Consider the following 23492-nt stretch of genomic DNA (forward strand, 5'->3'; position numbering starts at 1 on the left):
AAAATCGCAAAACAGTGAGAATGTCAGGTGTGTTGGAACAAAGCATACAATGCAGAACAGTACGTGGTGTCTATTATGTTTAGATTGGGAAGATAACAGCCAGAAAAATAAGACACTTTTGGCAGAGTTCAGCATGGCTGCCATTTGTTCTGGAGCAAATGAGGTCAATGTTGATATACACAGGTATCTAATGCGTGTGTGTGTGTGTGTGTGTGTGTGTGTGTGGGGGGGGGGGTGTTCTCCCTTACCTAAAGCCCAGGTATCAGTATGGGAACTGAAACGGTTGCATTGATGCATCCCTCACCGATAACTGTTGTTATTCGGGTTAATCCTACAACGAATGTGTTTTCCCGGACTCTTTTTGCACTTACATTACTTTGCTTCGCTGGGTCAGATGAACACTCCAAGGAAGAATTGCCAAATGGGTCTCAGTTGATTTAATTGATTAAACTTGGTCGAATGGAGGAGTTTGTGATCTTTAGATGTGTTTAAAATGTTTGAGAAGGCCAGGCTAGCTGTGTCCCTCCGCTTCCAGTCGTTACGCTAAGCTAGGCTCAACATGACCCCTGACACACAGACATGTTTAAGTTTTCCTTTTGCTGGACACACATTGCCCATTAGGTGAATGTCTGTCTACGTGTCTTCGTCATGTGATTGGGTGTGCCACTCGGAACAGATGGATTGATAAATGTTACCCATCAGGGTGGGGTTGTTAAAAAAATAAATATATTCATATACAAAGAAAAGCACAGGCACACACATGCAGAAAAAATTTGTGGGAGTTCTATTTCTCAACTGAAGACAGACTCAACTATAAGAGGGAAGAATGAAGGCGCACACACTCACTCCAAAGATTCCAGAGAACGCAGCAAATGCACAGGTCTCACATTGCACGATGATATCTGGGCGTAAACAGGTTGACAAAGGAAGACTGACTGCCAACGTCTGAATAAGGCTGGACTGCTAAAAACGCAGAGTGGACACGGGTAAGAGTATGTGAAATATATATAAATATATATATAAATATGTCTTGTTAATTGTGTAATTAATTGGTATTAATCTTGAGTAGTCTTAACTATATTATAGTTTAATTATTGTATTACTTTATGTATTTTGGTTAGCATGTCCGTCTTCACGGGATTGGTGGTTCAATCCCCAATGTCTCCTTGAGCAAGACACTTAACCCTGAATTGCTTCCTTAGCTGGGTCTACAGTGTATGATTGTAAAATGTAAAGTACCTTAAAAAGCGCTCTATGAATTAAATGGATTATTATTATCAGTAGTGGTGATATTGGCATTTTGGTATTTTATCTCTTTCAAATATGAGGTTGCTGTATGTCAGATGAGGTCAAACCATGATTCAAAATATATATTTAAATAGCACATTAGATGCTGTTCAGAGTATTTTCTTGGGTATTAAGTTGAAACTATCTGAGTAGGGATTCTCATGTTAGATAAATGTCCTCTCTTATAAATGTGTTGATGTAATCTCAGGATATCGCGTTGCACGAATGCTGATTGTTTAATGTAAACCTGTGTTTGTTGTAAAATGTTAAATAAATGTAGGCAGTTTTATTTCCCGTCTTTCATTCCCGACTATCACTTTCAATTTCTTCCTCAGGCGGTTTACCTTGCCTCAGTACACCTTGTTCACCGTCAGTCACCACCCTTTTGATCTGGGCAAAGAGGTGAAGCAAAGGAAACGAGTAGACCGGTTGGGACCGTTGAGAAGGTCTCGAGAAAGTACATTTCAGACGTCTTTCTCTCCAGCTTTGTTTCCCATCATGGCTCTCTGGTTCATGGTGGCCATCTCCCTGCCAGCCCTCATTCACGGCTTCCAACCACTCTTCTCATTCGATGTGAATGCCATCACTCACCGCGACATCACGCAGAGGGCGGTCCTCAGGAAGACGGCCGAGGTCTGCAGAGACATCGCTGCCTCTGAGGGACGGGTCTTCAGCCTGACTGTGAGTCGAAAAAGCCATTTATGAACTGTTGTATATGTATTTGTATTACATGATATGGGGTAAATGTCTCCACATAAAACCTTGTGCTGGTGTTTCCCCAAGAGTTGGAGCAGCCAAGCATGCAGTTTGACTGAAGGAAGTTAGGGTCAACCCTTTGGGCACAATGATGGCAAATCATTCATTTATGATTTAATTACCGCTTAACCAAGTGCATAGTTTGCTCTTGCAGTAACTTAAGATTTCAAGAGACACCCCCAGAGGTATTGTTGTCTCTTTTTTTTGCAAGCCGCTTCCTTTTGGATGTCTAGCTCCCACTTTGTCATCTATGCCTAAATCACTCACTTTCGTATTTACTCAGAAAAAAAGTACAGGAAGATTGAGATTATTGATTATCTTAAAAACAGTTTAGTGTAAAACTGCATGAGGCTAAAACACAAGAGTAGAGTGTGCAAAGGATCGATTTCCCAAAGTGCTCTCAGTAATTACCTTTGCATTGAAAATGCGGAAGGTTATGTTTTGATCGCCGTGTATATATTTATTTATTTATTTGTATGCGTGTTCCTCGCATAACTACAAAAGTATTAAACCGAATTGCATGAAATTTGGTGGGATGATTGGTTATTATCCGGGGACCATTTGATTAGATTTTGGGATCGATCGGGTCAAAGGTCAAGGTCATAAAAAGGTCAAAATCTTATTTTTACCATAGCCCGATCAATTTTTATCCAATTGGCATGCAACTAATGCCAACATGTTCATAATTCAATGCCCAATGTTGTGATATGTGAAGGTATGCGCTCTACCGAGTGCCCGCTCTAGTTTGTCATGTCTTTGTCTCCAGATTGATGACAGCCTGTCCACTGAGATGGTCCAAAAGGCCTGCTCCTCAACAGGCGACTCCTCCAGCTCTCTCCTCTCGACCGTCATGTTCACGATATCCATCGCCAACATGTACTTAAGCAACGCTAAAGTGGATGTGATTTTTGCACTGAGCGAGGAGCACCATTTTGATGATGAGACCTTCCAGGGAGGACGGGATGTCATAACAGCAGGTACACATCGAACATTGCCTTCCAAAGACATCCATGAAACCAAAAATGTGTCCTTCTTGCAAAGTGCACGTTCAGTTTGCAGCTAACTCTCTCTGCTTTCTCTTCTGCCGCTGAGGTGTGTCTGCCGTGAAGGCCAGCGTGAAGCTGGAGAACTTTGTCGCAGGCAGGTGGACACTTGGATCCGTCTGTCATACCCTACAGGTGAGGTCTACGATCGTTGAAGCAGATTGTTTTGGAGACCGTGGTGTCATTTTTCTTTTAAGATGATCAAAACAGCAAGCAGGAGTGATGAGATAAATGATGTTTCTGTGTGTCAAGGACTTCTACAGCCACAGTAACTGGGTGGAGCTTGGGAACAATGCTCCATACAGCACTCTGATCCAACCAGACCAACCTCTTCGGAACTTGGCAGGTAGGACATATGGATAAATATAGAGTCTGACTTCTCTTGGCCACACAACCGCTGCCTGGTTACTACTGTACAGGACTGTCTCAGAAAATTAGAATATTGTGATGAAGTTCTTTATTTTCTGTAATGCAATTAAAAAAACAAAAATGTCATGCATTCTGGATTCATTACAAATCAACTGAAATATTGCAAGCCTTTTATTCTGATTTATTGCTGATTATGGCTTACAGCTTAAGAAAACTCAAATATCCTATCTCTAAATATTAGAATATCATGAAAAAGTATACTAGTAGGGTATTAAACAAATCACTTGAATTGTCTAATTAACTCGAAACACCTGCAAGGGTTTCCTGAGCCTTGACAAACACTCAGCTGTTATAAATCTTATTTTTTACTTGGTCTGAGGAAATATTAAAATTTTATGAGATAGGATTTTAGAGTTTTCTTAAGCTGTAAACCATAATCAGCAATATAAAAAAAAAAAAAAGGCTTGCAATATTTCAGTTGATTTGTAATGAATCCAGAATGCATGACATTTTTGTTTTTTTAATTGCATTACAGAAAATAAAGAACTTTATCAAAATATTCTAATTTTCTGAGACAGTCCTGTATATGCATGGGAGGGAAATCACACAAGGCACTTTATCAGTTCATCTGTCACCTGTCAGGTAACTAATATGGGTATGGCGCCGTACGTGATGGCTGCTGTGTTGCGAGCTCCCGGATTTTGTAGTAGTTTTTTGTTATTTATTCTTCTTATTGCGACTATTTTTGCACAAACGTTAGGCCAGTTAACGCACGACAGATGCACACTTCGAGATTGGATCGGCAGTTGCTCGCCGCCTACCAGAGTTTTTCAACTTACCGGACGTCCCGCCAGGAACAGTAGCGGAACTATCTCCGTCCATTTTAGGCGCCGATCTCACGCAAACGTCGCCGACGGAGGGGAAGCGAGCTGGCGTGCTGGTTAGGCTGAGACGTCGAGCCAATCGACCCCACTACCCACCATTTTACCTGCCACTGTACAGTCTTTGGACAATAGGCTATGCGAGCTACATGCTCGTATTCAATTCCACCCGAAACTAAGGACAACTGCATCATCTGCCTTACGGAGACATGGATGTCGGAGGAGGTTACGACTCAGCCATCGAGCCGGCAGGATTTTCCGTCCACCCGCTGGACAGAACAAAGACTCTCTCTGGTAAAGATCGTGAGGGGGTATGTCTCATGATAAACAGATCTTGGTGCAACCAAAGTCATGTACATACTCGTCGTTCTGTTCCCCGGACCTGAGTACCTAGTGCTCATGTGTCGACCATTCTGGCTATCAAGGAGTTTACAGCAGTCACCGTAACTGCTGTGTACATTCCTCAAGCTAACACGGACATAGCGCTGAAGGAACTCTACGGGCGATCAGCGAGCAGGAGTCGGCACACCCGAGGCTGCTTTCATTGTGGCGGGACTTCAACAAAGCGAACCTGAAGAAAGTTCTCCAAGTTCTACCAACACATAACAAGCAACACGCGGGGGAGCGGATTTCGACCACTGCTACACTCCTTCCGGATGGATAAAGCCCTCCGCCCACCGCAAATCGACCACCGCCCATCCAACTACCCCGCCTACAGGCAGAGGCTGAAGCAGCAACCAATCGCTGTGAAGGAAGTGCAACGCTGGTCGGACCAACGGGAGTCTATGCTACAGGACTGTTTTGAACGTGCTGACTGGGATGTGTTCAGGGTCGCGCCGGACAACAACGCCAGTGAGTACGCCCTCAGTCACCGGGTTCATCAAGAAATGCATAGATGACGTTGTTCCTACCAAGTCGGTTCATTTATCCCAACCAGAAACCGGATAAATGGCGATGTTCGCTGCACCGCTAACACCGCCTTTGACTCGGGAATATGGCGGAATACAAAGAGCCCGCCACGACCTCCAGAAGACCATCGGCCAAGCGGGAGTTCAGGAACAAGGTGGAGGAAAAGCTCAAGAGCCATGACGTGAGAGGTGTGTGGAAGGGCTACAGACAATCACGGACTTCAGAGGGAGAACCAGCGGTGAAGAGAACTCCTCTACCTCCCTCCCAGGCGAGCTAAATACATTCTTTGCTCGGTTCGACGTGACGGCAGCCCGCCGGGGCAGCGCCGCCGAGGAGACCAGCCTGCTGATCATCTCAGAGGCTGACGCGCAGAGCCTTCAGCGGGTGGACATCCGGAAGGCGGCAGGTCCCGACCACATCCCGGGCGCGCCTCAGAGCATGTGCAGACCAGTTGGCAGGAGTCTTCGCAGACATCTTCAACCTCTCCCTGTCCCAGGCTGTTGTTCCTGAGAGTATCAAGATGTCCACCATTGTGCCTGTCCCCAAACACCCCAAGGTAACCTGCCTGAATGACTGGAGACCCGTAGCCCTCACCTCGATTGTCAGTAAATGCTTCGAGAGGTTGGTCAAGGACTTCATTTGTTCCATGTTGCCTGCCACGCTGGACCCATGGCAATTTGCATATCGTCAAAACAGATCCACCGCCATCGCCATGGCACTCACACCGCCCTTTCCCACCTGGAGGAGAGAACTGTTGTGCGAATGCTGGTTGTGGACTACAGCTCAGCTGCTCACTATTGTTCCCGCCAAGCTCGACACCAAGCTCAGAGGTCAGGCCTGCACTCTACCATGTGCAGCTGGATACTGACTTCCTGTCGGCCGCCAGGTGGTGAGGATGGGCAGTACCACCTCAGAGCCGCTGACCTCAACACGGGAGCCCTCAGGGATGCGTGTTGAGCCTCTCCTCTACTCCTGTACACCCACGACTGCACGGCCATGCACAGCTCCAACGTCATCATCAAGTTTGCTGACGACACAACAGTGTTGGGGCTGATCACCGGCACGACGACAGCCTACAGGAGGAGGTTGGATCACTGGTACAGTGGTGCCAGGAGAACAGCCTCGTCCTCAACGTCAAGAAGACCAAGGAGCTGATCGGACTACAGGAAGCGGAGAGGAGAGCACACCCCATCTCCATAGACGGAGTTGCAGTAGAGGGTCAGCAGCTCAAGTTCCTCGGCGGCACATCTCCGAGGACCTCACATGGACGCACACCACTCACGTGGTGAAAAGGCCCAACAACGCCTGTATTTCCTTAGGCGACTGAGGAAATTCAACATGGCCCCGCATCCTCAGATCATTCTACACCAGTACCATCGAGAGTGTTCTGACAGGTTGCATCACCGTCTGGTACGGAACTGCACCGCCCTGGAGCCGAGGGCACTACAGAGGTGGTGCGGTCGGCACAGTACATCGTTGGAGGTGAGCTCCATCCTGGACATATACACCAAGCGGTGCGTGGCCAGGGCCAAACGGATGATGAAAGACAATAACCACCCCGGCCACAAACTGTTCACCCTTCTACCGTCAGGCAGGCGATACTGCAGTATCAAGTGCCGCACAATCAGACTGAGGGACAGCTTTTCAGTCAGGCCATCAGGCTGCTGAACAAGGACTGAGACCCTCATTAACGTCATTAATATCTATGGCCATGGTGTATATTTTATTACATTGTTATATATATATATATTGTATATATATTGTATGTATATACATATATATATATATATCTCAAAAAGTGTATATTTTATTACATTGTTTTATATATATATATTGTCATGATGTATATTCTATTACATTGTTTTATATATATATTGTTAATACTTTCTTCTTTTTTTGTGTGGATATTGTATAGTTTATTCTCATTCTTATTCTTTTTTTAGTCTGCTACTGTATATGCATGGGAGGGAAATCACACAAGGCACTTTATCAGTTCATCTGTCACCTGTCAGGTAACTAATACCCACTCTGCCGTGGTATGCGTTATATCACTGTGGGTCAATGGTTAGCAGGTACGTCTTCCAATCAGGGGATTGGCCGTTCAATCCCCGCCCTCGTCACTGTGTCCCGAGTTGGTCCCTGTAGCTGTTTCTACGCTGTATGTAAAGTGTCTTTGAGTACCGTAAAAAGCGCTAAATACAATATATTAAATGTATTATTATTATTATTATCACACAATCCACGCATGAAAATCAGTACATTGTGCCTCAATATTTTACTTATCACACAAGCCTACAACTTAGTTCCCGCATATGCTTTATACATTGTTATAAAACTGAACTAAATCCAAATGACACAAAGAACACTTTAGTCATCATTTAAGAGGGATTTCCACATTTTTCAAAATCAGCAATCCCAATTTAATCACTCATATATCAATATTAATTACTCATACCAGTTAACATACTTTTATTTAAATACAATGATCAACATACAAAATGAACTGAATTTAATTGAATAAATAGGTATATTTCATGTAACGTGTAAAATAATGTGTATTGTTTCGAATATCCCATGTTTTTAAATGAGTTCGATTTTCTTTGTCTGTTCTTGAATTTGCTTCAGGCCCAACTACACCCACATGTAGAAACTGTACAGGAGAAAATTGTGACAACAACCTCCTGTCTGACGTGCTGCAGCAGGGGCTTCTCACCTCGGGGTACTTCAACATCTTCTCCTCAGAGAAACCTGCAGGTGACTTTAAGGAACATCCACATTGTTGTTCCGTTCCACCACAAGATCTTGTGAACAGATGTGTGTACATAACATTGAAAACATATTCTCTCCGCTGGAAGGTAAATGCAGCCACGGTGGATCGTTTGATCTGACGAGCACACATGACCCAGTGGGAGGCATTAATAAGGATGGTGTTGGGTCCAGTCACGGCTCACTTCACCAAAAAGCAGCAGATTTGGCCGTGAAAGCCACTATGGAGCTACTGGAGGACATCCGACGAGCGGCCGGAGACCTAAACTTCCTGCGGTATGGGCCAACACCACCTGACACCAGCCATTTGGAAACTACACAACCGCCAACAAACATGGCCACTGAAGGATGAATGCTGGGTGGAGGGAGCTGTCCCACCAAATGAAAGCAAAGAAAATGCTTCACATTGAAATAAAGCCAATTTTATTATGGGTCTCCCAGCTTTCTGGAAAGCTTTCACTTTTCAAACAATCTATCTCAGCTTTAATCAGGACGGTCGGAGTCTTTTGTCGGCTACGTTCTGTGTGCAAGGTCAAATGTAACCCATTGATTACTGACAGATGAATTCCCCTTGATCAGCTGTGTGCGGTAATGCCGCTCTGCCTCTCTTGTGTTCACACAGATTGATGGGCCTCTCCCAGTCCTCCGCGCTGTGTTTTGTCATTGACACCACGGGCAGTATGAGAGATGACATCGCCGAGGCTAAGAGAGTTTCCTTCGACATCATTGACAGTAAGAGGGGAACCGAGCAGGAGCCCTCTGTCTACATATTGGTACCCTTCAATGACCCAGGTACAGACATCTGTCTGTAGTTTATTTTGAAGTATAATCAAGTATTCAGAACCATTGTAAACGGTGTGTGTGTGTGTGTGTGTGTGTGTGTGTACGTTTTGCCCTAGAATGCATAGTGAAGTGAGTTATTGTAATGGTTATCTATTCTATATCCAGGTTTTGGACCTCTGATTATGACAACCAATGCAGACATCTTCAAAGACAGCATCAACAAGCTGTCTGCAAATGGAGGAGGAGACATCCCAGAGCTGTGCTTGTCTGGACTGCAGGTGCGATAAAATAAAGATGATTGAATTATGTACATGACTCGAATGCAATATTAACCCCAAAATGTTTTTGTTTTTTAAAATCACATTTTTCATTTAAATTAAAGTTTGTCACGTTGTTTGTTTGTTATTGTTTATTTAGTAAAGACACTTTTGATCAACAAATAAAAGCGTATCTTGCCTCCGTCAGCTTGCCTTGACTGCTGCGCCACCCTCCTCTGATATTTTTGTCTTCACTGACGCTCCAGCTAAAGATGCTCACCTGAAAAGCACCATCATCGCCCTGATAGAGAGCACTAAGTCCGTGGTAAGAGTATATTTGTTTAACCGTCCTTGCTCTCTAAATGTCAACACATTCCATAAATAAACTATAAAATAGTATGTTCACAATTGTGGACATGAATGGGTAAAATATAACCTTTGCGAGTGCATTTCTTTCTCTCCGTACACTACAGGTCACTTTCATGTTGACAGACGTCGCATCTGCTCGACGGCGCCGCAGAAATCCTCTGGATGTGAGTTCACGTTCAATGAGCCAATCGGATGCACAGCTGTACGGCGACCTCGCCCAGGCCTCTGGAGGTCAGGCCATTGCGGTCACCAAGTCAGAGCTCACTGTGGCTACAAGTGTAATAAAGGATTCATTAGCAAGTGCTGTGGTAAGACATTGAATATTTCTTTTCCTGTGAACGTTTTTTTCCTATTTTTTGGGAGTTTTTCCTGCTCCGATGTGAGGTCTCAAATTTGTAATTTGTGATAATGGGCAATACAAAATAAACTGAATTACTGTACAGTATTTAAACTAGCGCTGTATGTCCCTTCTTCTTTTCAGGTGACAGTTTTTCAGGTCGTGAAGAATCCAGGAAAGCCTGAAAATTTTACGTTTACTGTCGATGGATCCCTAAAGAACATAACTGCCTACATCACAGGAGCATCGTCTCTCACTTTTGATCTCATAAGCTCAACAGGTGTTGTTATTGCTATTGTGCTTCAAATGAAGTCTTGTTCTGGTTGTTACATTTGCCTTTGACTTCCTCCATTAAAACATATTTAGCTTTGTTTTTGCTGCTCCTACGTGTTATTTTAACACATGTCTTTCCTCCAGGTGTATCTCAGAGTTCCAGTCAGCCCAGTGGTCCTCTGGCATCTTTCACCACAGCAGGAAACCTACGTCGTTTAAGCCTCAACACTGACAATCAAACCGGGTCATGGGAAATTAGAGTTAACTCTAATAACCCCTATTCTGTGAAGGTCACAGGTCAGTAGTAGGATAGAGATAAATTTTTAACCTGTGAGAGTTATTCGAGAGAACATTCTTAAACGATTTTACTCAGCAGATCTTTGTTTACAGCTGTGTTTGTCATTGTAAATTGTTGCCCTATTGATTTTCGGTATGTATGTGTACATTAGGTCAAAGCTCAGTGAACTTCATTTTTCATCTTGTGGAAGCTCATGAGGGAGCCCACGGGGACTTCAGTCTGAAGGAGGGACGCCCTTTCTCAGGTCGGACCACTTTCATATTTACTTTCACAGTTTGTACAATTATTGTGTGTGTGTGTGTGTGTGTGTGTGTGTGTGTGTGTGTGGGTGTGGGTGTGTATGTGTCCTCTTAGTCCTCTTTAGTTACGTACAAACACTGTTCAAGTCTAATGATTGCACAGTCACACTCATCTGGTTTCCCCTTCTCTATTGTCTCAACTTCCAGGTGGTAACGCCACCCTCTTGGTCTCTGTGACAGGAAGTGACACAGTAAAGGTCACAGAGGTCACTCTGTTTGACAGCTCAGGGCCAACCGAGGTCAACGGATCACTCAAGGCATGTCACATTTTACATTTGTTTAACTTAAAAAGGGCCAAACCCAAAAAGTGGATGATTTACTTTTCCGCATACCATTTGATTTTCCATATAAAAGACGTTACAGCTGACACTCACATCTTGAATGCTAGAATGTCTTGACTTTTGCCGCAGTCTAAATTACAAGGCAAGTCACTACAGAAACAAGTTCCCTTGACTGTCTATATAAAATAATTGCATAGCAATGACATCTCAGGCAAATAGTCCTAAAAGGTGCAGCTCATAGTGAACAATAGAGAACACTTTGTCATTCTGACTATCTCGTGCTCTCACTTTCTCTCTCTGTCCTCCACAGTCGGTGGGAAGTGGTAACTTCCTGGTGACATTCAGTGGAGTCCCGGCAGGTGGCTTTGTGGTTCGAGTGAGAGGAGAGGACAGCGGCTCCACCTCCAGGGCAACACCGAGCAGCTTCCAGAGACAAGCCTCCACCCAGATCAGGACATCCAGCATCTCTGTCACAGTGAGCTCAATCACTTTCAGTTTTCCATCTCAGTTCTTCACTTTGCCTCAGCATTTATGGAGTTAATAATCCCGAAAGGTCTTCATCACTACCTCATGGTGTATTTCCATTCAATGAAATAACCAGCAGCAGGCGTGTGCACAGACATTTTGGGGGGCAGGTGCTCAAACCCCCAAAAAAGGGCATCCATCGGCAAAAAATGTTTTCTGACAGTTGAAACATAAGTAGTATTACACTAATTATGCGGTCCTCGACCTGCGTCTCCTCTTGGCAGGATTAAACAGCTGGCTTACATTTGTAAACTAGTTTACATGTAATAATTCATATTTATTCATATTCATTTATTTAACTGTCGTTGCCATGAGTACAAGTGTTTTTATTGGCTAATGGTATAGTCATGTTAAAAATAAAAAAATCCCGTCAGATATCAAAACATATTTGGAGGGAATTGATGAAAGAGAAAGTATTTTTTTATTCTTAAATACTGATGAATCAAGAAAAAAATGTGTCTCCAGAAAAAAGGGCAGTTTTCTCATCCACTGCAAAAGGGCCGGTGCTTGAGCACTACTGGGGTCTATCTGTGCACACTCAAAAAAACGATTCAAGCCCTTCTTAGAGGTGACACATTTAAATATTGTTGTTTACATTTAAAATCAATTACAATTAAAACGAATTTATTTTTTTGGGTGTAAACACAAAATGTAAGGATAATACTTTTTTATTTTATTTATTTATACACTTTAACAAAACAAAACGATTCAAGCTTTTGACACATTTTTTTAAATATTGTTTTGTATTTAAATAAATCAGTAACAAAATAGATATTTATATTTAATTGGTGGGTGGAACAAAATGAATTTCTTTATTATTTTTATTTTTATTAGGTTAGATGGTTTTCAATATCAACAAAAAAAAAATGTGTTAAATGTGTTTCCTTGCGCAGCATCAGCTGAAAAAATCAGTTGTTTGAAAGAGGAAGGGGTACAGGCACGGGTGTGTAGGTGTGATGGTGGCTAAACACTGTCGCCACAGCCAGAGCCAAATGGTTCAAATGTTCCTCTGTTCGTTCCTTCTGTGTGCAGTTCTGTATTTTATTAATTAGTTAGTTTATATTTTTTTTTTGAAATGAACAAAATTAATTAATTTTATTTATTATGTTATATTTTTTTTGAGAGATTTTTTACAAATGAATGAGACTAACTTAATAACATTTTTTTTTTTGAGATGGAGTGATAAGTATTGAGTGATGGTGGATTGGAAAAATTGGAAACAATTTAAAATTGAGTCAATCAAGCATTTGAGTCTTCATTGTACCTGACCAGCAGTATATCTGTATACTCAAAGAAATATTACACACTTTAGAACAAAATTTGTGTGACAGTATTTCTCACCACCGCTCTTATTTCCCCCTCACGTGTCCAGACCCAAGCCAACAACACCAACATTGAACCAGGCTCCACCGTCTCCATCCCTTTCACGGTCACCACGACCAACAATGGACTTGTGAATGACTCTGCAACCGGGACGTTCACAGTTCGAGCAAACAATGACCGCAGCTATGCTTCATCTTCGCCCAGCACCGTTACCATAGCGGCGGGCGATGGAGGCAAAGCCAACGGCACCGTCACCTTAACAGCACCGGCCAGTGCTGCATCAGGAACAGACGTGACCCTGACCATTGAGGCGGAAAATCCAGCGGACAACGACATCAACTACACTGTCCTCAGGTTGTCTGTTGTTGCCAAGGTAAGAGGATAAACTAACGCTTGTGCTGTGGTTGGATGTGGAGTAAAAGGAATATGGTCGCGGTTTGGGGACAATTATCTTTTTATTTGATTATTTATTCGCAAATGTAACATTATTAAAAGACACAGAAATGAGTGCAGGTGAGAAAAGAAACCCAAAGGGCTTATACAAGGTTCTCACCGAAAGGAATAAACAAGAATAAAGTGACACGGGGTAAATAATACACAAGACACGATAAACAAGTATATACCTTGTCTGATGGTCCTGTGGATTCAATATACATATATATATATATATATATATATATAATTAACAAATACAAAACAATAAGAGTGACACTAGGAGTGAGGAACATACAGGACTGTCTCAGAAAATTAGAATATTGTGATAAAGTTCTTTATTTTCTGTAATGCAATTAAAAAATTATTAAATATTAAAAGAATAAAAGGCTTGCAATATTTCAGTTGATTTGTAATGAATCCAGAATGCATGACATTTTTGTTTTTTTAATTGCATTACAGAAAATAAAGAACTTTATCACAATATTCTAATTTTCTGAGACAGTCCTGTATACATATATCACAGTATACTTTTAGTTCAATAGTAAGGATGCCATATTTGTTCATCTCTCCCACTTCCTGTTTCTGTGTCTCCAGGTGACAGATATCACCCGCCCAGTGTGCCAAGTTAGTTCATCCACCATTTGTCCATCCTCTTCATCGCTCTGTACTTCCTCCCGGTGGGAATTCATGGCTAATCTCACCGATGGCATCAATGGAACTGGCATCGAGAGCGTCACCATCCGCCGAGGGAACGGTACCCTCAACACCAGCACAGTGGCTGGAGCAGGGGGGGAGAACATCACAGTGGTGACCTACAGCGCCTCCTGCTGCTCCCAGAATGCAGAGCTGACTGCTGTGGACAAAGTCGGCAACGTGGGGACGTGTGTGGCACAGGCGAGAGAATCTCCCACGACTGCCCCCGTTACTCCAGCTGCAGCGGCCACAACATCCACTGGGGGGCACACACACAGCATGTCACACTACCTCTGGATCAGTGTTGTGGTTTCTCTCCTTTGGAAGCAGCCTGGATGAATATAAACTACACTGTAAATGTGGAATTTTATATATATATATATATATATATATATAGCACATGAATCAAGTCTTTTATAGCTTTCATTTTTATTCATCAGATGTTTTAATTATTTAAGGAAAACATATGTCCTTCTATTGGAAAAATGGAATTAGTAGTAATCTCGCTTTAAAAATAAAAAATAAAATTTTTAGCTAAATAATATAGATTTTATTTCTATATGTTATATTTTGTTATAACTTGAATAACGCTGCTTTCCTGAACAAATGGAATAGTTACTTACATGATTTATTGATATTCTTTATGGTGTGTAGATTTGCTGCAGTCATAGTTGAGTGATGTTGATGTAGAATCTGTTATTTCAGAAGGAGATAGTTACATAATTTCTGCTTTTAAAATCTTGGTGGAAAAGTTGCGAAATAGTTGCATTTCATTAAAAGAGGAGTGTTTGTTGATGGTGGTGATCAATAAATATTCCTACATAATTTTTAGTTTCAACACTGTTATAAACCATTTGTATATGAAGTCCAGGGTATTACAAATAATACTTTGTGTGATTATTTTTCTGGTGTACTTTCTCTGCCCTGTTCACTTCAATTAAAGGACCTGAAATCTATTTTTTTAATTATGACTTTTTATGACATAGCCTACTATTACTTTTTATATTATATAATATACTACATTAACTATTTTTAATTTGCGAATCAATATTACCGCCTTAGGATTAATTTGACTCGATTCAATGTTTAATGTCGGTGTTCTTTCGGTAGTCAACAAACAAACATAAAGTGCCTCACACTTAAACTTGGAAAACAATATTAATTCTAATAATTTTAATTGCTGGCGTCAAATTGAAAAAGGTAAATATGTTAGTAAATATAAAGGTAACAGGAGGGTGAAACATTGAATCTGACCCAAAGGCGGGGGGAGGGTGTAATATTGATTCGGGTCAAAATGACCCTAAGGCAACACAAGGGTTAAGACTGGTGCACAGTGGTGTAGTGGCTAGCATGGTTGCCTCACAGCTAAATGGAGACCTTGTTTGTGGAGTTTGAATGTTTTCCTCGTGGGTTCTCTGAAGGTTCTATGCGGGTTCTCTGCCTTCCTTACACAGTTCAATAGGTTTGAATTTGAGGTTGAATGGTTGTGTTTTTATGTGCTGTATACATACTATACTGAGGGATTATATCTCTCAGCTGGCCTAGGAACGCCTCGGAAAATGTTGCGGGTGAGAAGGAAGTCTGGGTCAGCCTGCTGGGACTGCTGCCCCTGCGAACCGACCCCGGGCTACGAGAACGGATGCCCCACCCATTCTGTGGACTAATTAAAAGTTAGTTTGTGTAATTACAACTCTTACCTCAGTAAAATATATTCGTACCTCTTTCAACATTGACATTATATGTGACTTTACATTTCAGTTTAGCCAGCAATAAGAACAAGAAATAGGAAAAATGCACCAGAAAACAAGATGAGTCCAGAAACGCATCCCCCTTGAGGATATGAGTGTTATATAGGGTTTGTGTTTAAGGGGGAGTTATCCTTGTAATGAGATGCATGTCGAGTGAAGATCACCACCGGCTGCTGGTAAAGAGGACAAATAGAACATTTCAATAGTCCGTTATCTTGCGAGCTGCACAGTATGGTGTCTTGGACAAAACAGACAGAAGGGGTTATGTAAAACGTGCATGGTCAACAGAATGAATAACACTGTTGCAATAGCTAGTTAAGTTTATTTGTATGTTTCAGCCAAAGTAATTACAGCAAAGAACCAAATGAACCTCAAAGGCAAGTAAGAATATAACAAACACAATAATAGATAAAGTGGAAGAACTGAGAGCGACTTCCAGCAGCCGAACACAATTGGCACGTTTAGGACTCGTTTCACACGGCGGGATTCAGGTAGAAAGCTGCAGAAGATCTCCAGCACCGGGTGAAATACACCGGGCTGTTCCTGGCGTTCCTCAGAGTTACGGTTCACTGCAGCTAACTCAGTGATCCTGGCTGGTGATACAGATCCCAATTATCAGAAGACAGCAAAACAGTGTGGCCAAATGCACACTTCAATAGGGGGAGGGGGCGCAATAAGCTTGGTCCTTTAATCCAAAGAATAATGATAAACTAATTAAGAGTTTCCTTCAAACAATACAGCGAGCACACATTTAAAGTACAGCAGGTTTACAAAAAAAAAATAACAACAGAAAAGTCAATCAACCTCTTAATTACCATGGCAAGTAACGAGAAAGCAGCTAAAAGAAAAGCTTAATTTAGTTGTTTTACGTGTACAAATAATGTTGCCCTGCATTGTCACCAAAAGCATATAGTGCACCACTACAAAGAGGATTATTGATACTCGATTAAGAAGAATAAACTTGACAAAAGTCAGTATCCTCAATAGATGACAATGACTTCATAGATAAAGACACATATTATTCCTAGATTTAAACAAACTTTGAATTCCTCCTTATTGCACAAACACTTCAGAATATCCTGCTCACATTCTTTTCACATCAGTAATGCAACTTGAAGTCAGTTTCAATGTAAGAAACCATATCAGTTATTAACTGTAGTATATACAATAGCTAATATGTTACTCTTTTAAACAGAGCAGAGCTTAATGTTACACAATTAGATATTATGTGCATTGTTTTTAAGTCCATGGTAGATCAAACGTATCCCTAGATCTCTATATTCCTGACAAGAGAGATGGTCAATACCAGAGCTGTATGTATGATCTATGGATACTAAATCAATACAGAGGGCCTATATCATATCATATATCAAACGTATGCCAATAACTGGTTTATAACGTTTTTATCCTCAAAAAGCAAAGACAAAAGCTACCGTTACAGATAAATAGCTACAGTTTTTTTTTTTACAAAAGCAAGTGAGAAACTGTACATAATATTAACAATGTTTTATGGCAAGACCACTAAGGACTCTCTTCTGGAACTGCTCTTTTCTAAAGCATTATGCTGTATCATAGGACTTGGTCCAACAAACCCAGCCAAGACTGTTGTGTGACACATTTCTTCATTTTTAAATAAGGTGTATTTGAAAAAACTGGAAAGTGCAAAATGCATTTGCGCTGTAAGGTTAAAAGTAATTTTGTATGAACTGAGGAACACAAATTTTGTAATTTCCTGGAATACAAACAATAAAGTTAAAAGGTAACCCTGATACTTGAGAGTCTGAGGATGTAGTTTGATATGCTTGATGTGATCTGATAATCTTCTGGTTTAGCTACTATGGAGCTGTAGCTAATTTTTATTCTTGGTTAAATGCAACATTTGAGATAGAAAACAGGCAAAGAAATGTCATGACGTGTCAATTTTGTGTACAGATGAAATATAATAGATTTTGGTTTACTCACTTGTTGGAGATGATACACTAGTTTCATGCAGAGGCACTGAGTTCAAAGAGTTTTTAGGCCTATATTCTCTTCTGGGCATGCTGACATTTCAGTCAAAATCAGATTTTTCTATTATACAACACTAGTACCGAGCTTTCAAAGTTAGAATTAACTTCTTTTTTTCCCCATTTAGTTGCATCACCAAATATACTGTACCAATCTATTCTCTTACAGTATATACACATATACTGTAGATAGTATATACGTTGTGAACATTCCATGCATTTAAAAACCCTTCATTTAATCATTCTGTGGAAACAAAGGGGCTCAAAGAATAATCCTGTCCTTGTGTATTTGTTTCTCCTTAAAAATGGTAATCAGCAGTACAAGGCCAGCACACGTAAACGGGCACAGCAAAAGGATTTCCTCTTTTCCAAATCATTCTCCACGCCCACCAAAGCACCAGCTCCCGCTTAGCCAACCAGCACTGGCAAAGTAAAAAGTATCAGCAGTTCTGCAAATGCTCTGCCGCCAACAAAGCACATTCTCAAGTCAGCTTGATGCATGTGCCCCGCTCCTTAAAATCAAGCTTTGGGTTGTCACTATCTCCATGTGCACAACAATCAGCAAATGTTTAAAAACTACCCAAATGGCCTTGTTCCTATGATAATAATGTGATTTGCTGATTTTGATCCAATTGTCCAGCATTAGTTTCAGGCAACTTTTAATTTCAGTGTATTTGTTGTTGTAATCAGTCAACTTGAGTAAGGTATATGCAGTAATAAAACTCCAACATATTCTATTTTAAATCTTCATCATAAAACCACCAGTGCAGATAGAACAGCTTAAGGTACAATGTTACCGCTATTATGCGAATGCGCCAAGGTTTTCGGATGTGTAAACAGTCCAAGTGTTAAGTCGACTGGTACAGTACATACAATAGTTGATGTATTGTTATATCTGTGGAGGTATAAAATGTGGCTGTTTGGCAATAGGCAGGGAGAGAAAGGTACAATAATATCTCTGCCTTAGTGTGAGCTAGGCAGAATTGGGGAGACCTGAGGTGTAAACTCTCTGTGATTGTACTGATCTTGCATCTGTTGTATAATTGGAGTATGGGATTGAAAAGACAAGTGCAATCTGATCCACAGGCCTGCTCAGGAAACAGTTGCTAAGCGGCTCTGTTCTGAGGGTACTGGCTGTCCTTCTGGTGTGTGTTGCTCGAGCACATTAGTTCTACTGTTCTGCTCTAGTTTGTGTCATCGATTTCTAATTGCATCAAGACAGCCATTTTACAAAGGACAATGTTTGTCATGCATTCATTCGCACACATTGTCAAAACTAATAAACACCACTGGCTCTGTGGCGCTAAGGCATTTACGTCTTAGTTCAACAGCTTGAAAGCAATTGGCTTGTCTGATTGAAGAAAACATAAGGAAACACTTCAGGAAACACAACAATACAAAATTATTCTTTTGCTGATCAACAAAAAATAACTAAAGATGCACTTTGTTTTAATTAGACATTACAAATGGTTGTTTTACTAGATGAGACATGTGGCTGACTCAGCTCACAGGCCAACTACAACAAGGTGGCTCAGCCTACAGCTGTCTCATCAGCACTGATGTAGACTTCAATGGCGATTGTGACTGTCGTGTGTCCAGGTTTATGGCAAATCCTTAGATCTGGCTAGAGAACTTGAATGTCTGGCCACTTGTGTAAAAAGGTGAGGCAAGTCTCATTGGGCTAATAAGACAATGGGGTTGGGGGAATAAGTAAAGCATGGGGTGGGGGAAGACATCCAGCGGCCCCTCTACTGCTCATTCAGTTCAGCAATATCAGCGTTGGAGCCGGGTGGTGTGGATGATTGGAGGTCGTTTGAAATGGGTAGTGGGCTCATGGGAGAGCCCTGTGGAACGCCACTTTTGTCAGGATCAGGAAGGGTAAGGGCTTCTGGTGCAGATTGTTTGCGGGGTCGGTCCTTGAAGACGGAGAGGGACTCAGGCGCATCAGTGCACAAGGGGGTGGTGGGGGCGCTGGCATGGCCGGTGAGGGAACAGGAAGACAGGGGCGTCTCGCTGATGGAGATCGACGGTGGGAAAATCCCTATCTTCTGGTTGGTGGCCTCCTGGATGGTGCGCTCAAACTCTCTCACCTCATCCATTGTCATGTCTGGATTGGGAAAGGATCAATTGAGACCAATGAGAGGAAGAATTGTGAAAGTAGATTTGTTTGACTCTTTGTGGTCAATTGCAAAACACCAAAAAGTTAAAACTGTAACTTTCCACAACTTCAAGTCATTCTTAGAGCCACAGGCACGCCCAGAGAAAAAGACACAGCAAAGTCAAAATGATGCTTAAAAATGTCCATATATTACAAAACAAATTTAATATTGTCATTATTTTATTTTATAAACCAAGGTGTTCAAGTGTTAATCTGTGTCTCTTGTTGTTTCCTAGATAGCTTTTCAAACCTTTAGAGAATCGTTCGAAGACTTGAATTATCATATTCAACCTTTCATGGATGCATCGTTTGTCGGACAGAAGGAGAAGATGCAGGGCGACAATTATATGCAACTTTGACAAGTTTACCACCAACGCAACATTGGAAAAAAGACACATACGCTTGCTTTGTGATCCAGTGAAGATGGGTTTGTGGTGGAATGCTGTTGCTGCTCATGGCAAACTTTAATGTTGGTTTTCTCATGCATTTGATTCTCGTAATCCCGCACGTCATCCAAAGTCATATCTGAAAGAAGGGGGAAGGGGTGGATTGTGGGTCGAAATGTTGTCGTCTCCTCTATAATGGGGCTCCAATGGACAAACAGGTGGAGAAGGAGAGTATTAATTGGCAAAGGCGCATTCCAAGGGTACGTGAAGCGGGTTAAAAGGATGATTCAAGCTTTTTAAAGTAAAAGCTTTAGAAGTAAAGGGGTAGCTTCCCATGACCCGGGGAGTTTATAGAAGACGGCTAGAAAAACCAGAGTCACACCAGGAAGGAAGGACAAAGGAAGGCCAAGGACGTTTTCAAGATTAAATAAAAGAAAGAACAATCCACAACCAAAGAAGAGGTTGAATCATCGGATGCATAAGTAAGCAACACAACACCATTCGACATATTTCAAGCATCCGGGCTGTTTGGAGTTGTGGTGTGGAGTTGAGTGGTGATAGAGAGGAGTGGAGAAGATAATGTCATCTTCACCACTTAGGCTGCAAACAGGGCTCTTGTGCGACCACTCAGAGAAACAGTCAGAGTTCATGTTTCAGAAGGCGCATCATTCTTCACTGATGTGAATCCTCAATGATTCCTTCATGAAACTGCAGTATTGTTGGCAAGGTTTATACACATGCAAAAGCATAAATAGTTGGTTTTTTTGCAACTTAATATTTGACTTTGATATGAAATATAGTGCCAAATACAGTTTGAATGATTAACAGATTATTACACTTGTACCACTTGTGTTTCTACTCTTGAATCTCAAAATAATTTACATGCATTGTTGGTCATTGGTGGGTTAGTGGCGGTGCCGAGAGGGGGGTCCATGCTGGAGGAGAATCAGCATGACTGGCAGCGACGGGGTTTAGTGCAGATGGAGCGATGTTTCATGCACACTGGTAAATAAACAGTTATCACACAACTGTGCTTCATATAATGGATATAAAGTAGTGCTCACATTTCAAAGAATAGCATTAACATAACACCTCTGGTCAAGTCGTTTATCTAACCACAAACAAATACATGGAAAATTGAACTAGTTATGTATTCCTTTGCAGTAAAAACAATATATACGTCAATAAAAAGAGATTGCTTTCATCTATATTCTTACATAAGAAACGTAAATGCTACTGTGTAATGCATGCATAATAACCTAATGTGAGTAAATAGTTGATGACTGAAATGGGCCCGTGGCTGTAGATGAGCTGCAGAGTATGACGTGAGGCTGATAGACCTACCGATCCACTCATCCACCCAAGCAAATGCCTGTCTATGTCCCAGCAGCAACACATCCCGAACCACCTATAACACAACGCCATGAGGGTAGGAAAATGGTCAATCACACAGTGTCTTTTCATAAATCAATGTTAGGACTAATCAAGATTCAGGATGTAAGGATAAGGTCATTGAGACTAAGATATGTAACCCTCTCGTCTTCAGGATTACAAATTAGCTTCGTGGCTAAAGCACTTTAACCAGCTGCCTCAGAACAACACCATAGAAAGTCGCATTTTTAATAACAAATCAAGCAAATTGTGTGAGGGACTGGGGAAAAAAAGATGTCGATAGATGTATATATAAAAAATTATGCATCTGAAAGGAAACTAAAACGACATCCATCCCCTGGGCAACCCCTCACCTTGTGTACAAACTGCTCCACACGGGTCTGCAAACCCCACACCTCAAACTTGACGGTGACCAGTTTGTACGAGCACATGATGGGTTCCTGGGTGTCTCTCCAGCCCTCCTGAAGAATCCCCCGCGACGTCTTATCTGACTTGAAATAGCGCAAGTCCTGCAAAGTGGGACAAATTAGGTTTATTATTACAACAATCAACCCAAATTTTCAGGAATCTTTTTCTTTTTCTGCACACCTTACATTTCATGCATGACTGAATGCCAGTATTAAATACTATTCACATTAACCCCTCTGCTTTTTGGAGAATATTTCTACATGCTCAATAGAGCTGAGGCAATCTGCTATTAAACAGCTCTGAAGACAATTACCAGCTCTCACACTTCACAGACTGAATTATGAACGTCTCTCAGACTCCAGATGAATGATGAATGTGAGCGGCATATAAAGCAACAGCTGGTAGACAAATCCCTAATGTTTGCATTTTAGTGTTCAGGCCTCGATATAAAATGTAAAGGACCATTCTAGTATACTGTTAAAGATACTTATGAATTGATGTAAAACAAGTTAGACGCAGAGAGGAGACATTTGCGTGAGTTCACAACATGACACAAACTGAGATCACACCGTTTCATCTCGATCGCACCGTTTCAGTCCAACATTTCCAGATTTAACAGCCCACTTCCACCTCTTGAGTAGCGTTAGCTCCCAGTAGCCGTGAGCATCGGCACACTCGCACCCCCACAAGCTCACCTCAGACTCTTTGTAGTAGCGCTCGGGGATCTCATCGTAGGCGATGTCGATGAAGCACACCTCCCTCTCCTGCTCCTTCAGCTCGGTGTCAAAGATCTGAAGGCAGAACAGATGGGTTTGAGATTGCTCACTAAAGCCTCTGCCTGCCAATCACAGCCTCCTCACAAGCAACAAATACACCCCCTGAAATGTGTCTTCTTCATGTTACATCATCACATTTGTGGCTGGCAAACATTCCTTTCTGCTTGACTCAGAATTTGGAAATTGCTCATATTGTTACCAACACTTGACTGTGCATCTTGCCACTCTGTACTGTGCACTTGCTCAGGTAACCAAGAGGTGGCGCTCCGTGCATATGTCTTACATGGGTTAATGTGCTAATGGACACAGTGCTGATTGCAATTAATTAGTTTTTATGATTCTTCTTCTTAGTCTTCATTAGTTATCACAATATTGATAATATGGACTCAATCAAGAATTCATATACATATATACATATATATATATATATACACTACCGTTCAAAAGTTTGGGGTCATCCAGACAATTTCGTGTCTTCCATGAAAACTCACTTTTATTTATCAAATGAATTGAAAATTGAATAGAAAATAGTCAAGACATTGACAAGGTTAGAAATAATGATTAATATTTGAAGTATGAATTTTGTTCTTCAAACTTCAAGCTCAAAGGAAGGCCAGTTGTATAGCTTATATCACCAGCATAACTGTTTTCAGCTGTGCTAACATAATTGCACAAGGGTTTTCTAATCAGACATTAGTCTTCTAAGGCGATTAGCAAACACAATGTACCATTAG

General features: G+C 41.5%; 2 protein-coding genes across 2 annotated transcripts in view; one reads left to right on the forward strand and one right to left on the reverse strand.

Moving 5' to 3' along the window:
- The first annotated feature begins 1785 nt into the window (after nt 1–1785).
- vwa10.2 (von Willebrand factor A domain containing 10, tandem duplicate 2) lies at nt 1786–14223 on the forward strand. Its single transcript, XM_056409597.1, has 17 exons — nt 1786–1968; nt 2810–3020; nt 3136–3221; nt 3339–3432; nt 7871–7999; nt 8101–8287; nt 8634–8803; nt 8960–9072; nt 9260–9376; nt 9525–9728; nt 9902–10037; nt 10175–10327; nt 10480–10572; nt 10775–10884; nt 11219–11383; nt 12806–13129; nt 13786–14223. Exons 1-17 carry the CDS (start codon nt 1786–1788, stop codon nt 14221–14223), a joined length of 2913 nt encoding a protein of 970 aa, XP_056265572.1.
- A 1711-nt stretch (nt 14224–15934) lies between these two features.
- LOC130189653 (cytoplasmic phosphatidylinositol transfer protein 1-like) overlaps nt 15935–23492 on the reverse strand; it is a 71679-nt gene continuing 64121 nt past the window's right edge. The window contains exons 6-9 of the mRNA XM_056408565.1: nt 22678–22773; nt 21928–22083; nt 21527–21590; nt 15935–19745 (exon numbers count right to left, since the gene is read on the reverse strand). Coding sequence (XP_056264540.1) covers nt 19387–19745; nt 21527–21590; nt 21928–22083; nt 22678–22773 — 675 coding nt within the window. The 3' untranslated portion in view covers nt 15935–19386. The remainder of the gene's footprint in view (nt 19746–21526; nt 21591–21927; nt 22084–22677; nt 22774–23492) is intronic.

The sequence above is a fragment of the Pseudoliparis swirei genome, chromosome 24 (assembly GCF_029220125.1).
Source record: "Pseudoliparis swirei isolate HS2019 ecotype Mariana Trench chromosome 24, NWPU_hadal_v1, whole genome shotgun sequence".
Classification (NCBI taxonomy): domain Eukaryota; kingdom Metazoa; phylum Chordata; class Actinopteri; order Perciformes; family Liparidae; genus Pseudoliparis; species Pseudoliparis swirei.

Coding starts and splice junctions, on each gene's coding strand:
- vwa10.2 (XM_056409597.1), top strand. CDS start 1,786: ATGGCTCTCTGGTTCATGGTGGCCATCTCCCTGCCAGCCCTCATTCAC. Junction 3,021..3,135: donor ACGGGATGTCATAACAGCAG/GTACACATCGAA, acceptor TCTGCCGCTGAG/GTGTGTCTGCCGTGAAGGCC. Junction 10,328..10,479: donor CTATTCTGTGAAGGTCACAG/GTCAGTAGTAGG, acceptor TGTGTACATTAG/GTCAAAGCTCAGTGAACTTC.